The 16692-nt window shown below is 32.4% G+C and overlaps 1 protein-coding gene across 1 annotated transcript in view; it reads right to left on the reverse strand.

Moving 5' to 3' along the window:
• LOC132543278 (multiple C2 and transmembrane domain-containing protein 1-like) overlaps positions 1-16692 on the reverse strand; it is a 57874-nt gene that overhangs the window by 9916 nt on the left and 31266 nt on the right. The window contains exons 5-15 of the mRNA XM_060206761.1: positions 15808-15990; positions 15097-15227; positions 13958-14144; positions 5966-6020; positions 5002-5143; positions 4686-4788; positions 4185-4286; positions 3841-3915; positions 3373-3492; positions 2531-2659; positions 1181-1237 (exon numbers count right to left, since the gene is read on the reverse strand). Of these exons, the coding sequence (XP_060062744.1) occupies positions 1181-1237; positions 2531-2659; positions 3373-3492; positions 3841-3915; positions 4185-4286; positions 4686-4788; positions 5002-5143; positions 5966-6020; positions 13958-14144; positions 15097-15227; positions 15808-15990 (1284 nt within the window). The remainder of the gene's footprint in view (positions 1-1180; positions 1238-2530; positions 2660-3372; positions 3493-3840; positions 3916-4184; positions 4287-4685; positions 4789-5001; positions 5144-5965; positions 6021-13957; positions 14145-15096; positions 15228-15807; positions 15991-16692) is intronic.

Genomic DNA, 16692 nt, shown 5'->3' on the forward strand with positions numbered 1-16692 from the left:
GTCCTTATTAAGGGGAGGTAATACTGACAATAGTAAATATGGCATTCAGTCATTCCTATATTAAGGGGAGGTAACAACCAACAACAGCAAATATAGCATTCTGTCATTCTTATAGCTTGTCATGCATTATGAGGATTCAATCTGGTGGGATTAATTTTGTGGAAGCTCTCTTCACTATGGAGTAATATCCCTTACACTGAAACCCCTATACACCCTTATCATAAAAAACAATTTTGATAAAAACATAGCCAGCATCTGTAAAGAATACAGCCTCCACAAAATTGTACGTACAATGAGAATGATGCAAGTTCAAACAAACACATTGCTTTTGGATAGGCGCATTCTAATTCATGTCTGGAAATATATATACATATACAAAAAAAAAAAAAAAAAAAACCCACAAAAATTCAGTTAACTCCAATATATAATGAATAAATTCAACCATAAATGAAACACTGACTGGTCAACAACAAAGAGATGTCTCTAATTGCCAAGTTTTTCAGTAGATAAATATCTCATAACTTGAATTTATAACAAACAATCCAACCAACACAGGATAACACACTTGGTATATTTCAGGTATCACACTAAAAAAATTGCTTGTAATCACAGATTGGTGGTGGGTTTTACTGAGTTGCATGGAAAACCAACTGCGTATTTTACTTGTTGAAAATATTGCCGACTGCAAAGAAAAATCAATGATCTGTTGACAATAGTTTTTATACTTAATGAGAATAAAGAGTGCACATTCTTGGGGGGTACATTTTCGCATTTTGAAAAAAATATTACATTTGTAAATCAACATATAGATTTCATTTTCAAAAACTTATGCATTGATACAAACTATTCCATTAATGACAGCCCAAACACCAGGAAGTCATTATCACCTTAAGACACATCACATATGACTTACCTGTATGCTCCATAAGGATAATATCTATGATTGCCTAGGATTACACAGAGCAAACAATCTCTCTTTCTGGTTAATACTATACTCACTGTCTACTAACCACTGATTTGACCTTTGAACTGTCCAATAACCTGATGTTGTAAGCAAATCTCTGATTGGTCCATATTGCAACAACCATTACCACATTTCTATAACACAGGTCCTGATTGCTTTAACTAAACACAACAATCAACAGTACTGTACATGTGTAACATTATTATGTATAAAAACTTTTCTCACCTTATCTTTGTCGTCATCATCATCTTCATCATCTGAGTCAACATAGGCCTGCACATGAAAAACAAGTTTGTAAAATAATCATGTTAACGTTGATAAAGAAAAAATCATACTGATTCTAAAATGTTGCTGATCAATGAACTGTTAGAATTAGAAGATAAGCTAATGTGTTTTGAAATTTTTTGGCAGTATATCGGTACTTTGGGGTCAATGGACACAGCTGATTTATGATTGTTATACAAATAAGAAGTTTGCAGCCAGTGTATAGTGGTTCTGATAATTGTTTGTATTGAATAATCAAATGTTCTTTACATCTCAAGTCAATTGTACCATGGTTTTACAAGGTTAACTGGGATGGTATTATATCAAGTGTTAACTGGGATGACATTTTATCAAGGGTTAACTGGGATGGTATTATATCAAGGTTAACTGGGATAACATTATATCAAGGTTAACTGGAATAATATTATATCAAGGTTAACTGAGATGACATTATATCAAGGTTAACTGGGATGACATTATGTCAAGGTTAACAGGGATGATATTTTATCAAGGTTAACTAGGATGACGTTATATCAATGTTAACTGGAATGACATAATGTCAAGGTTAACAGGGATGACATTATATCAAGGTTAACTGGGATGATATTTTATCAAGGTTAACTAGGATGACGTTATATCAAGGTTAACTGAGATGACATTATATGATGGTCAACTAAGATGACATTATATGAAGGTTATTTGAGATGACATTATGTCAAGGTTAACTGGGATGACATTATATCAAGGTTTACTGAGATGACATTATATCAAGGTTAACTGAGATGACATTATGTCAAGGTAAACTGGGATGACATTATGTCAAGGTTAACTGGGATGATATTATATCAAGGTTAACTGGGATGGTATTATATCAAGGTTAACTGAGATGACATTATATGATGGTCAACTAAGATGACATTATATGAAGGTTATTTGAGATGACATTATATCAAGGTTAACTGGGATGACATTATATCAAGGTTTACTGAGATGACATTATACCAAGGTTAACTGAGATGACATTATGTCAAGGTAAACTGGGATGACATTATATCAAGGTTTACTGAGATGACATTATATCAAGGTTAACTGGGATGACATTTTATCAAGGTTTACTGGGATGGCATTATATCTAGGTTTGACTGGGATGACATTACAGTAAGGTTAACTGGGATGGCATTATATCAAAGTTAACTGGGATGGCATTATATCGAGGTTTGACTGGAATGGCATTATATCAAATTTTTAGGTTTTGAGAAGAGCTTTATCAAAAAGATAGAATAGTACCCTTATCTTACTTACATCCTCAATGTTGGTGCTGGTGTTGAAGGCTCCGGTGACAGACACGATAATGAAGTTTTTGAGGAAGATGATCAACAGTGTGATCGGAAGCATATAAAGCTCAAAGCACCAAACTATCACAAGGTAGGCCTGCAAGGTCAAAGGTCAACAAATTTACCAAAAGCTTATGTTAATACAGTCAAAAATCAAGATCAACAAACTCAAAGTCTGATGACATTGTAGACAGGTAACAAAATATCCTTTATTTAGGTTGATGAATTCAAAGGTAAAAGTCAAAGTATACTTAGATATAAAGGACCAAATAGGCATGTTTTTTTACTTACCTGTTCTGCTCCTTATAAAGAGAATTCTTTGAAAAGTATATTCCTGCATCTTTCATCTAGAACTTAGTACTCCATCTTCCATGTATATTGTAAGTAACATAACTCTGGACCGTTTGGTTGTGTTACAGACGTTATTTAATAATTTTTTGTACCTTTCATCATTTTGACCTTGAAGGTTCAAGGTCATTAATGTGAACAGAAAGTCATTCATTTGAACAAAATTAAAAGCCCTTTATCCCAGCCTACTACTTGCCAAACATGTTGATTCTAGACCTCATGGCTATTAAACAGAAGAAGAAAAAATGTGTTGCACCAGAGCATACCCGAACTTGCCTATTAGGAAGGTGTGCTTTAAAGGTTAATCTAATGTAAACACTGCACTGCATCCATTTATCATCATTACTGTCTCAAAGATTGAAGTCCTATTTAAAATACGTTGTTCTGTCTAAAGTGTAAATCAATACAGCGAAACAGTACTGTCCTATCATTAAATAAAGGGAGATAAGTAGTGTTACTCACTATAAAGGCAGATATACTCCGTGCTCGAGATTCCCAATCAAAACAGCTCTGGATAAACTTGCCTCCCTCAATAAAAGAGCTAGCTAGCTGGGATACACGGTCAATGTTCCTTTTCATCACCTGAAAATCAATATTTCAAAATTTACATTGTTTGGTATTGATGTGTTATTTTGTTTAAACAAGGGAGGTAACTATCATATCCTTACAGTTCTATATAATAAATCTTTGGGTTTGATAAGTAACCCTAGCTTAAGAAAAGTGAGCATCACAACAGAACTCAATTTAAAGCTAGTGTTAAAGTGCAATATTCTTACTCAACTGAGGTATGCTCTTTCAGCTGAGTCATTTGTCTGATAATCGTAAAGTCAGATTGAAAACATTTTTTTTTTTCAGACAAGTAAACATGTGTATCCTGTAAAGGAAGCTAAAATTGAGGATGATTTCCAGATAGGTCAATCTAGGACTTACAGATATTTTAAACTTGGGATCAGGTTGCATATATTTCTCTTCTTTAGGATTCACTGTACGGATTGCTGCCTTCAACTGTAACGGTACAAAAATATAAAATCTACCATACTCATTTAAATATGACAAAATATACTCATTTTAATTTCATATAAAATTGCTCATTTACATATCACATAGCATACTCGTTTCTCCTCATTTACTTATACGGATATAAAATGTAAATCCTGATAAACTGATGTTCAGTACTTTGATTATTAATGACCTACACTATGTTCACCCTATCTAACCTATTTAGAGGTATTACTTTGATTGACATATTGTTTTCCTGTAAGTTTGCTACTTACATGATTGTACACAAAGTCCAATTCCAGTTGAATTACTCCTTTCCCTCTCCGCATCAGCTTCTTGTCCTTTAGTGAGTACCATCGTCTTTCACATCGTTTTATCTGAAAGATAGGTGATTTTGATGATAAGAAATTGATAAGGTGTCACATCAAAACCATTAAAGATAAGGTGTCACATCAAATCCATTAAAGATAAGGTGTCACATCAAAATCCATTAAAGATAAGGTGTCACATCAAAATCCATTAAAGATAAGGTGTCACATCAAAATCCATTAAAGATAAGGTGTCACATCTAAATCCATTAAAGATAAGGTGTCACATCAAATCCATTAAAGATTAAAGAAATGAAATTTAGATGTACAACAAGGAAAAGATAATGTATTGAATAATTTCAAGATAGTGAGCAATCTGTTATGAAGACCCTGTGATATTTATACAATCAAATATCAGCCATATTTATACTCACAGAGTTATAACCTATTTCAGTGATCAACACTTACGTTGAGAATAGGGATGGCCACTTTCCCTAAGAACTCCACTTTTTTGTCTCTGTCCTCATCATATACAGTCACCTCCAACACAGAATGGATGTCCTTCACATTGCTGAAATATCAAGTATCACATGATCATAATACAACATTCATATGTTTATGATTGCCATTGCTGTGATATAGTATGGCCTTTCACACAGATGGCGTGTGATTTTTATATTCCTTATTTTTTTTCTCAGAAAGCATTAGAATATTTAAGGTAAAAACATTTCATAAAAAACAATGTCACATGACATTCATGTGACCCACATCTCTTTTGACTTACAATGTGAAGACCTTGTTCCACTCTGGGTTAAGAGTTTTGTACTCGGTTTGTGTCTGTAATCGAGAGTTGACGAGTTCTAACACACAGAACGGATCACTCTTTCCTCCTATATCAGCAGACGCCAGGTTTTGAGCACGGAACACTGCCATGAGACAGAAATCATTAATCAATCAAAATATATTGTACATACACAGAATACAACCAAACTGACTCTGAACATTATCCAAAGTAACGTCCTGTGTCACACAGAGTAAAACTAAAACAAAAAACTTATCGTAATCAGACCCCTAGAGGCATGCAAATCTAATCCCCAGTACAACAGAGCAGTTTGGTGGCACAAAATCATCTTTTCAGCATGTTTTCAGCATGCTTACAACATATAATAACATTTCAAAGTCTGACATAGATATCCATATCATATTGAATTTATCTAACAATTTCAATTCCTGTATTTCACCGCAAATAAGCCCCCTCCCGCAAATAAGCCCCCCCAACACTTTTTCCAATTTGCCAGGAATAGGGGGGTATACATAACCTTTAAGGATCAGTTTACAAACTTACATAGGTAATCAACACATACATGCATCAGGAGATCTATGAGGAGGTTGTTTGTGGTAATTATTACCTACACTGTGATACACAATTCTCAGCTAGTCACTGATGAATAATTAACACAGTAGACACTGGAACTGTGGTATTACTATAAAAGAATCCCAATATCTAGCCAACAGGTGCTGACTGCATTCAAACATAAACTATCTCAAAGTTATTTGTTGATTTCAGTTTTAAATATCTACAATGTAACAAAACATTAACAACCATTACCTTCCTAACATGCTAGTTACAAAAATTGATAATCTGTAATATTTTTTTAACAATTTAGCAGGTGATGGAACTAATTTGAACATCATTGACTCAGCATGGGGTTGATTTATGATCTCATAATTGTCTCCATCTCACCTACCTTTAACTTGGAGCCAGCCAATGTCTTTCAAATTTTTGAAGGAACTTTTTAAGTTCTGCAAAAATTAAATGGAACAACTCACTCCAATAATCACACAACAGTTTAAGAGAAAATTGCATCAAAACCATAATATTTATTCAGGATTTGTAACTAAATCAGATACATGAATGTCAAACATGAACGCCAAACTTCTACCCTCAAACCAAGGTCATAGAGGTCAAGGTTGAAATGGTTCTAATGGTTACTAAAAATCACCCTTGCTACAGTACCTCTTCTGAGAGAAATATCATAATTAATGATCACATAATTTTACAAAGACTACAATCCCAGTGTCATTAGTTATATCAAATTGTGTGACCTCTGTTTGAAAATTGAATTAGTGACCAAAATAGTTGAAGTCAAAGGTCAAGTTTACAAAACTGCTGAAGAAAAATGGTGATCACACAGTGACTAATTACATGACAATCTGTATATTCCATTATCAGTGCTATTATTTATTTAAGTGAATAAACAAAATGGTAGGAATCAAAAGTCAACGGTCAAGATAATAGATTTTAAATGTACTTTACCACTTTGTGTTATAAGATAATAGATTTTAAATGTACTTTATCACTTTGTGTTATAAGATAATAGATTTTAAATGTACTTTATCACTTTGTGTTATAAGATAGTAGATTTTAAATGTACTTTACCACTTTGTGTTATAAGATAGTAGATTTTAAATGTACTTTACCACTTTGTGTTATAAGATAATAGATTTTAAATGTACTTTATCACTTTGTGTTATAAGATAATAGATTTTAAATGTACTTTACCACTTTGTGTTATAAGATAGTAGATTTTAAATGTACTTTATCACTTTGTGTTATAAGATAGTAGATTTTAAATGTACTTTACCACTTTGTGTTATAAGATAATAGATTTTAAATGTACTTTATCACTTTGTGTTATAAGATAATAGATTTTAAATGTACTTTATCACTTTGTGTTATAAGATAGTAGATTTTAAATGTACTTTACCACTTTGTGTTATAAGATAGTAGATTTTAAATGTACTTTATCACTTTGTGTTATAAGATAGTAGATTTTAAATGTACTTTACCACTTTGTGTTATAAGATAGTAGATTTTAAATGTACTTTACCACTTTGTGTTATAAGATAGTAGATTTTAAATGTACTTTACCACTTTGTGTTATAAGATAATAGATTTTAAATGTACTTTACCACTTTGTGTTATAAGATAGAAGATTTTAAATGTACTTTACCACTTTGTGTTATAAGATAATAGATTTTAAATGTACTTTACCACTTTGTGTTATAAGATAGAAGATTTTAAATGTACTTTACCACTTTGTGTTATAAGATAGTAGATTTTAAATGTACTTTACCACTTTGTGTTATAAGATAATAGATTTTAAATGTACTTTACCACTTTGTGTTATAAGATAATAGATTTTAAATGTACTTTACCACTTTGTGTTATAAGATAATAGATTTTAAATGTACTTTACCACTTTGTGTTATAAGATAATAGATTTTAAATGTACTTTACCACTTTGTGTTATAAGATAGAAGATTTTAAATGTACTTTACCACTTTGTGTTATAAGATAATAGATTTTAAATGTACTTTACCACTTTGTGTTATAAGATAATAGATTTTAAATGTACTTTACCACTTTGTGTTATAAGATAGTAGATTTTAAATGTACTTTACCACTTTGTGTTATAAGATAGAAGATTTTAAATGTACTTTACCACTTTGTGTTATAAGATAATAGATTTTAAATGTACTTTACCACTTTGTGTTATAAGATAATAGATTTTAAATGTACTTTACCACTTTGTGTTATAAGATAGAAGATTTTAAATGTACTTTACCACTTTGTGTTATAAGATAATAGATTTTAAATGTACTTTACCACTTTGTGTTATAAGATAATAGATTTTAAATGTACTTTACCACTTTGTGTTATAAGATAATAGATTTTAAATGTACTTTACCACTTTGTGTTATAAGATAGAAGATTTTAAATGTACTTTACCACTTTGTGTTATAAGATAATAGATTTTAAATGTACTTTACCACTTTGTGTTATAAGATAGTAGATTTTAAATGTACTTTACCACTTTGTGTTATAAGATAGAAGATTTTAAATGTACTTTACCACTTTGTGTTATAAGATAATAGATTTTAAATGTACTTTACCACTTTGTGTTATAAGATAATAGATTTTAAATGTACTTTACCACTTTGTGTTATAAGATAGTAGATTTTAAATGTACTTTACCACTTTGTGTTATAAGATAGTAGATTTTAAATGTACTTTACCACTTTGTGTTATAAGATAATAGATTTTAAATGTACTTTACCACTTTGTGTTATAAGATAATAGATTTTAAATGTACTTTACCACTTTGTGTTATAAGATAATAGATTTTAAATGTACTTTACCACTTTGTGTTATAAGATAATAGATTTTAAATGTACTTTACCACTTTGTGTTATAAGATAATAGATTTTAAATGTACTTTACCACTTTGTGTTATAATAATGGCACATAATCATGTTAAATTGTATAAATGTATATATGTGATTCTTTAATCACCTAAATGCTAAATAAAAACTGACCAGACATGCTGACACATAAAGGTATATCTTGTATCACTTCATAGAAGGAGATAAGTATAAAGATTTATTATATATATATATATATATATATATATATATAATGATTGTAGTCAGATTGATCTACATCAGTCATTGATGCCCTTCAACACTAGGATATAGTTACTGATAAATTAAACAGGAAGAGGTCGCCTTGATCAATATTATACAAACATTGTGCCCCAAACCAATATGTCACAATATCACATGATTACTTCTGAATCACTAGTCAGATAAAAAAAAAATACTGGCCTTGAAACTTGTTAGATAGATAAAATTTTGCATGAATCTGTCTACGTTTAGACGTTTTAGACCCAGACAGTTATATCACATGCCTTGAGGACAAAATAGTATTGATGCGTGTTTGTAGTAGACCAGGAAAATCAATACAAAAACTAAAATGTTCCAAGCAGAAAGTAAAAAAAATCCAGAGGAGAAATCTTAAAGTATATCTAAACAGTAATTCACTCTAGTCAAAGTACCTGACCCTCTCTCTACATTTTATCAAATTTCAGAACTGATATTTCAACCGAGGCAAGAGACCCAACTAGTTTATTACAAGACTACTTAAGACTTCCAGCATCCCAGATGTCATAAGGCATAAAACAAAGTTGTGGCAAAGGTGGTTGGAGAAGTGGAGTGCAGCTCATAATTCCCTCCAGTAGAACTGCTGGGGGTCAAACTAATTATCCCAAAACATACTGTTTCTTATTTCATTCATTCAGTACCACATCATCACAAAAAAGTGTCCCAATGTTACAGTCAACTGTCTATATCCAGCTATATAAGGTATTCATGATCAAAGTGTAAAGATGTTCTAGAACATTTAAACAGCCAACTGACAATGAAGATTTCTAATAGAGTCAACACATTTCAACACTCAAATGTCATCAAATTATCATAATCATACATGATGTTGGAAACTGATCACTGTTTTTGATTTTTTATATGAACTAAAAGAAACTTCATCCCATCTCTGAGAACATAAAATAAACTTCATCCCATCTCTGAGAACATAAAATAAACTTCATCCCATCCCTGAGAACATAAAATGAACTTCATCCCATCTCTGAGAACATAAAATAAACTTCATCCCATCTCTGAGAACACAAAATAAACTTCATCCCATCTCTGAGAACATAAAATAAACTTCATCCCATCTCTGAGAACATAAAATAAACTTCATCCCATCTCTGAGAACATAAAATAAACTTCATCCCATCTCTGAGAACACAAAATAAACTTCATCCCATCTCTGAGAACACAAAATAAACTTCATCCCATCCCTGAGAACATAAAATAAACTTCATCCCATCTCTGAGAACATAAAATAAACTTCATCCCATCTCTGAGAACATAAAATAAACTTCATCCCATCTCTGAGAACATAAAATAAACTTCATCCCATCTCTGAGAACATAAAATGAACTTCATCCCATCTCTGAAAACATAAAATAAACTTCATCCCATCTCTGAGAACATAAAATAAACTTCATCCCATCTCCTAGAACATAAAATAAACTTCATCCCATCTCTGAGAACATAAAATAAACTTCATCCCATCTCTGAGAACATAAAATAAACTTCATCCCATCTCTGAGAACATAAAATAAACTTTATCCCATCTCTGAGAACATAAAATAAACTTCATCCCATCTCTGAGAACATAAAATAAACTTCATCCCATCTCTGAGAACATAAAATGAACTTCATCCCATCTCTGAGAACATAAAATAAACTTCATCCCATCTCTGAGAACATAAAATAAACTTCATCCCATCTCTGAGAACATAAAATAAACTTCATCCCATCTCTGAGAACATAAAATAAACTTCATCCCATCTCTGAGAACATAAAATAAACTTCATCCCATCTCTGAGAACACAAAATAAACTTCATCCCATCTCTGAGAACACAAAATAAACTTCATCCCATCTCTGAGAACATAAAATAAACTTCATCCCATCTCCTAGAACACAAAATAAACTTCATCCCATCTCCGAGAACATAAAATAAACTTTATCCCATCTCTGAGAACATAAAATAAACTTCATCCCATCTCTGAGAACACAAAATAAACTTCATCCCATCTCTGAGAACATAAAATGAACTTCATCCCATCTCTGAGAACATAAAATAAACTTCATCCCATCTCTGAGAACATAAAATAAACTTCATCCCATCTCTGAGAACACAAAATAAACTTCATCCCATCTCTGAGAACATAAAATAAACTTCATCCCATCTCTGAGAACACAAAATAAACTTCATCCCATCTCTGAGAACATAAAATAAACTTCATCCCATCTCTGAGAACATAAAATAAACTTCATCCCATCTCCGAGAACATAAAATAAATTTTATCCCATCTCTGAGAACATAAAATAAACTTCATCCCATCTCCGAGAACATAAAATAAACTTCATCCCATCTCTGAGAACATAAAATAAACTTCATCCCATCTCTGAGAACATAAAATAAACTTCATCCCATCTCTGAGAACATAAAATAAACTTCATCCCATCTCTGAGAACATAAAATAAACTTCATCCCATCTCTGAGAACACAAAATAAACTTCATCCCATCTCTGAGAACATAAAATAAACTTCATCCCATCTCTGAGAACATAAAATAAACTTCATCCCATCTCTGAGAACATAAAATAAACTTCATCCCATCTCCTAGAACACAAAATAAACTTCATCCCATCTCTGAGAACATAAAATAAACTTCATCCCATCTCTGAGAACATAAAATAAACTTCATCCCATCCCTGAGAACATAAAATAAACTTCATCCCATCTCTGAGAACATAAAATAAACTTCATCCCATCTCTGAGAACATAAAATAAACTTCATCCCATCTCTGAGAACACAAAATAAACTTCATCCCATCCCTGAGAACATAAAATAAACTTCATCCCATCTCTGAGAACATAAAATAAACTTCATCCCATCTCTGAGAACATAAAATAAACTTCATCCCATCTCCTAGAACATAAAATAAACTTCATCCCATCTCCTAGAACACAAAATAAACTTCATCCCATCTCTGAGAACATAAAATAAACTTCATCCCATCTCTGAGAACATAAAATGAACTTCATCCCATCTCTGAGAACATAAAATAAACTTCATCCCATCTCCTAGAACATAAAATAAACTTCATCCCATCCCTGAGAACACAAAATAAACTTCATCCCATCTCCTAGAACATAAAATAAACTTCATCCCATCTCCTATCCCATCTCCTAGAACATAAAATCAACTTCATCCCATCTCCGAGAACATAAAATAAACTTCATCCCATCTCTGAGAACATAAAATGAGAACATAAAATAAACTTCATCCCATCCCTGAGAACACAAAATAAACTTCATGAACCATCATCTGAGAACATAAAATAAACTTCATCCCATCTCTGAGAACATAAAATAAACTTCATCCCATCCTGAGAACATAAAATAAACTTCATCCCATCCCTGAGAACAAAAAATAAACTTAAACTTCATCCCATCTCTGAGAACATAAAATAAACTTCATCCCATCTCCTAGAACATAAAATAAACTTCATCCCATCCCTGAGAACATAAAATGAACTTCATCCCATCTCCTAGAACATAAAATAAACTTCATCCCATCCCTGAGAACACAAAATAAACTTCATCCCACCTCTGATAAACTTCATCCCATCTCCTAGAACACAAAATAAACTTCATCCCATCTCTGAGAACATAAAATAAACTTCATCCCATCTCCTAGAACACAAAATAAACTTCATCCCATCTCTGAGAACATAAAATGAACTTCATCCCATCTCTGAGAACATAAAATAAACTTCATCCCATCTCTGAGAACATAAAATAAACTTCATCCCATCTCTGAGAACATAAAATAAACTTCATCCCATCCCTGAGAACATAAAATAAACTTCATCCCATCTCTGAGAACATAAAATGAACTTCATCCCATCTCTGAGAACATAAAATGAGAACACAAAATAAACTTCATCCCATCTCTGAGAACATAAAATGAACTTCATCCCATCTCTGAGAACATAAAATAAACTTCATCCCATCTCTGAGAACACAAAATAAACTTCATCCCATCTCTGAGAACATAAAATGAACTTCATCCCATCCCTGAGAACATAAAATAAACTTCATCCCATCTCTGAGAACATAAAATAAACTTCATCCCATCCCTGAGAACATAAAATGAACTTCATCCCATCTCTGAGAACATAAAATAAACTTCATCCCATCTCCTAGAACACAAAATAAACTTCATCCCATCTCTGAGAACATAAAATAAACTTCATCCCATCTCCTAGAACACAAAATAAACTTCATCCCATCTCTGAGAACATAAAATAAACTTCATCCCATCTCTGAGAACATAAAATAAACTTCATCCCATCTCTGAGAACATAAAATAAACTTCATCCCATCCCTGAGAACATAAAATAAACTTCATCCCATCTCTGAGAACATAAAATGAACTTCATCCCATCTCTGAGAACATAAAATGAACTTCATCCCATCCCTGAGAACATAAAATAAACTTCATCCCATCTCTGAGAACACAAAATAAACTTCATCCCATCTCTGAGAACATAAAATGAACTTCATCCCATCTCTGAGAACATAAAATGAACTTCATCCCATCTCTGAGAACATAAAATGAACTTCATCCCATCTCTGAGAACATAAAATAAACTTCATCCCATCTCTGAGAACATAAAATAAACTTCATCCCATCCCTGAGAACAATGGAGTGTTCCAAGGACATGGCTTGAATAATTTTCATTTTTAAGATCTCTAGAGATATCTGAAAGAATTAGACCACACAAGTATTTCCAGAATATTAAAGTTTTTCTTTTTCTTTTTTTTTTTTTCAAAATCTGAATATTTTTTCCCTATATGGCTCCTATCACTACACTCGTCTAGAGGATCACATTCATTCTTTTTCTATTACAGAATTCTACTTGGACATGGTGTTCCAATTTTTACCAATCATGGTTATAAATAAGAAAGAAATGGATAAAACGACCCCACTGTAGTTTGAATGAGCAACCTTTCGATCTCTAGTGCTTGACTAAATGGAATTTCACTGTGTAGAGAGAAACTTGCAACTCAGGGTTACTTTCATTGATTTCACTCTACAGCTAATAAAGTGAATTTAAAAGGTGGGCAAAGTTTTTATGTTAAAAGCTGAACTATATGTCTTTGTTGTTTAAGGATGAATGAAACACCAGGAGATAAAAACGTCACCCGAGCAAATGTTTCTCAATATACAGTGTTCAGAAGATTTCAGGTCTTACATATTTGTTCACGGTTTCCTCACGATCACGAGGGTTTGTGGTAAAGTTGGCGAGGTCAGAGATTGTCTCTGTGCCACATGTTCCACTAACAGTCAGCAGTATCTTGATGATGCCAGCCCCATCCTCCAGGGCCTGGTCAAATGTATGTGTCACCTCATGTTTCACCTGCGACAGGTCAATCACAGCTCTGGAAAAATTAAAAATAAATGTGACGAAAATCAAAAACATTTGACACAACACATCAAATTTTAGGGGAATCTTGTAATTCTCCAAAGACAGTCAGTTCCCAAAGGAAACTCCATCAAGATTTTTCAAACTTTTCAAAAAGTAATAAAATGGTTAGGGTAAGTTTTCCATAACAGTTTCTACTAATATTGTTATAATATATATATATATATGTCATAGATTCAAGCCTTTCAAAACCCTCTTACAAGAAACTCTGAAGAATTTTTCTATAAAGGGAATTTACTTGTATTCTGTATAAAATGTCACATGAAGTTAGATCTATCTGGACCAACTTGTGGTACATGGTTATTCTAATCAGTTCAGTCACAAGATTCTAAATTATCTAATATTTTCTTAACTCAAATTGATTTACTTAAATATTGTAAACCTGTTTTGTTTTTTTTATGATTTAACATCCTATCAACAGCTATAAAGATGGCTTCCCAGTATATGCGAGTTGAGTGTATATGTTGACTTTGCGTGTTTGTGGGAGGCTGCAAAATGTTTGTGTAAGCCTCCTTCTTATAGTACTGTAAGAATCAATATCTTTTTGAAGTAAAATTTCCCATGTGACGCCTTTATCAATACGTAATCATTTCAGTTAAAATATAATAAAATAACATTCACAATTATCCATACACCACACCAATTAAAAAGGAGACATAAAATTGATCTCACTTATTCCTAATTTATCTTTAAGATAAAATGTCAAAATGTGAAAATCTTCTGTAATTACCAGTATGTTGCTAACACTGCAATAATCTATACAGCCTCAAGTCATTTAAATATTGGATATATGTGTTCCTACAACAGTCTTACATTAATCCTTATATGACAAATAGACCAATATTGACACCATACAACATCTCTTGGGTAAAAATTTGAAAATTTTGACTTCGTAAGTATAAATTTACCTTCCCATAAAGTCATCACGCCCAGTGACATCGTGGTCGTAGACTGTGATCTCCAGATTACGACTTTGGTCGTCATACATACGTAGATCAAACTGTTCCAACCAGGTAGGGTTCAGCGTTTTTGTTTTAAACTATCACAAAATCAAACAATGATCAAAACGATGAGAATATAAGATCTTTCATTAAAAACTTGTGCTATCACAAAATAAATTATACATGGAGTCAACCAGGTTTACGAGAGTCTTTCTGTAACATAACAAGGTTTGCATGATGATATCTTAGGGAAAGAGAGTAGAATTCAATAAGCAGTAATTTGTAGGTTTTGTCCTATTTCACAGTCAAAACAGGTTGTTTTCCAGTGATAGAAAGGTGTTATTTTCCCAATTTTAAAGAAACATTGCTCAGTTTTCCCAATTTATACAGGCTGTAAGACTCAAGCAAATGAAACACTGAAGATTCATAAGAGAACATCTCTGAGAAAAATAGTTGTATTCACCAAAGAGCTATAATTTGAGGCCTCTCAGCAATGCAGAGGCATCTACACGTACAGTTCATGAAAACTAGGTTTTGTAAAATACATTGCCATCTTACTTGGTACCAAGATATTAAACATCCTATTTTAGGACAAGCTTAGCATTTCTAAAACAGAATTAAACGAAAATGAGAAGCAAACATGTAATCCAATGTTGAATTAGAACCATTCCAGTCTACCTTGCTCTTGTACTTCTCAGCACCCAATCTGAACTTGACATAGGGATCACTGTAGCCATTGTTATCCATGGGCACTAGATTTCGTCCCTCCACCAACACTATTGTTACAACACCACACCAGATCTGCATCTTCAGCTTCTTATTTGAATCACCTTTCGTGGCACCTTTTGTCTTGAATGTCGTCTGTAAAAACCAAAGATGAAATAAATGGACAATGTTGTATAATACAGGTCACCCTGGCAACCGATGTCATGGAAACATTATCTATCAATAGGGACAATTTTCATGCTTAACTTCACTAACAAGATAAAGGTTAGGAGATAATGAAAATGCAGTTCTAAAATAAGACTCGTTTCTCCAAGACAAATGGTAGAACATAAAAACAGAATGAAAGTCAATGCCTTTATTTCACACGATCTATACTGGGAAGAATTAACCACAGGTAAAATACCTCTTTCCACTCAGTGATACTTCACAATGGTGTTTGAGGGTATCACTTTGAGCAGGTTTTATCAGACATAGAAGCCGTGCAGAATTTTGTACTGAAAGAGCAGGATATAGGTCCATGCAACAGATTAGCAGACATCATAGCTACATTGCAAAGAAAGATTTGGATACAGGTATGTGTAACAAACAGATATGCTAGGGACCTTGTAACAAAGAGCAGAATATAGGTCTGTGTAACAAACAGATACCCTATGGACCTTGTAACAAAGAGCAGAATACAGGTCTGTGTAACAAACATAGACACCCTAGGGACCTTGTAACAAAGAACAGAATAAAGGTCTGTGTAACAAACAGATAACCTAGGGACCTTGTAACAAAGAGCAGAATACAGGCCTGTGTAACAAACATAGACACCCTAGGGACCTTGTAACAAAGAAC

Source organism: Ylistrum balloti, unplaced genomic scaffold (assembly GCF_031769215.1).
Source record: "Ylistrum balloti isolate Yb309-2 unplaced genomic scaffold, AGI_CSIRO_Ybal_v1 Utg369752, whole genome shotgun sequence".
Lineage (NCBI taxonomy): Eukaryota > Metazoa > Mollusca > Bivalvia > Pectinida > Pectinidae > Ylistrum > Ylistrum balloti.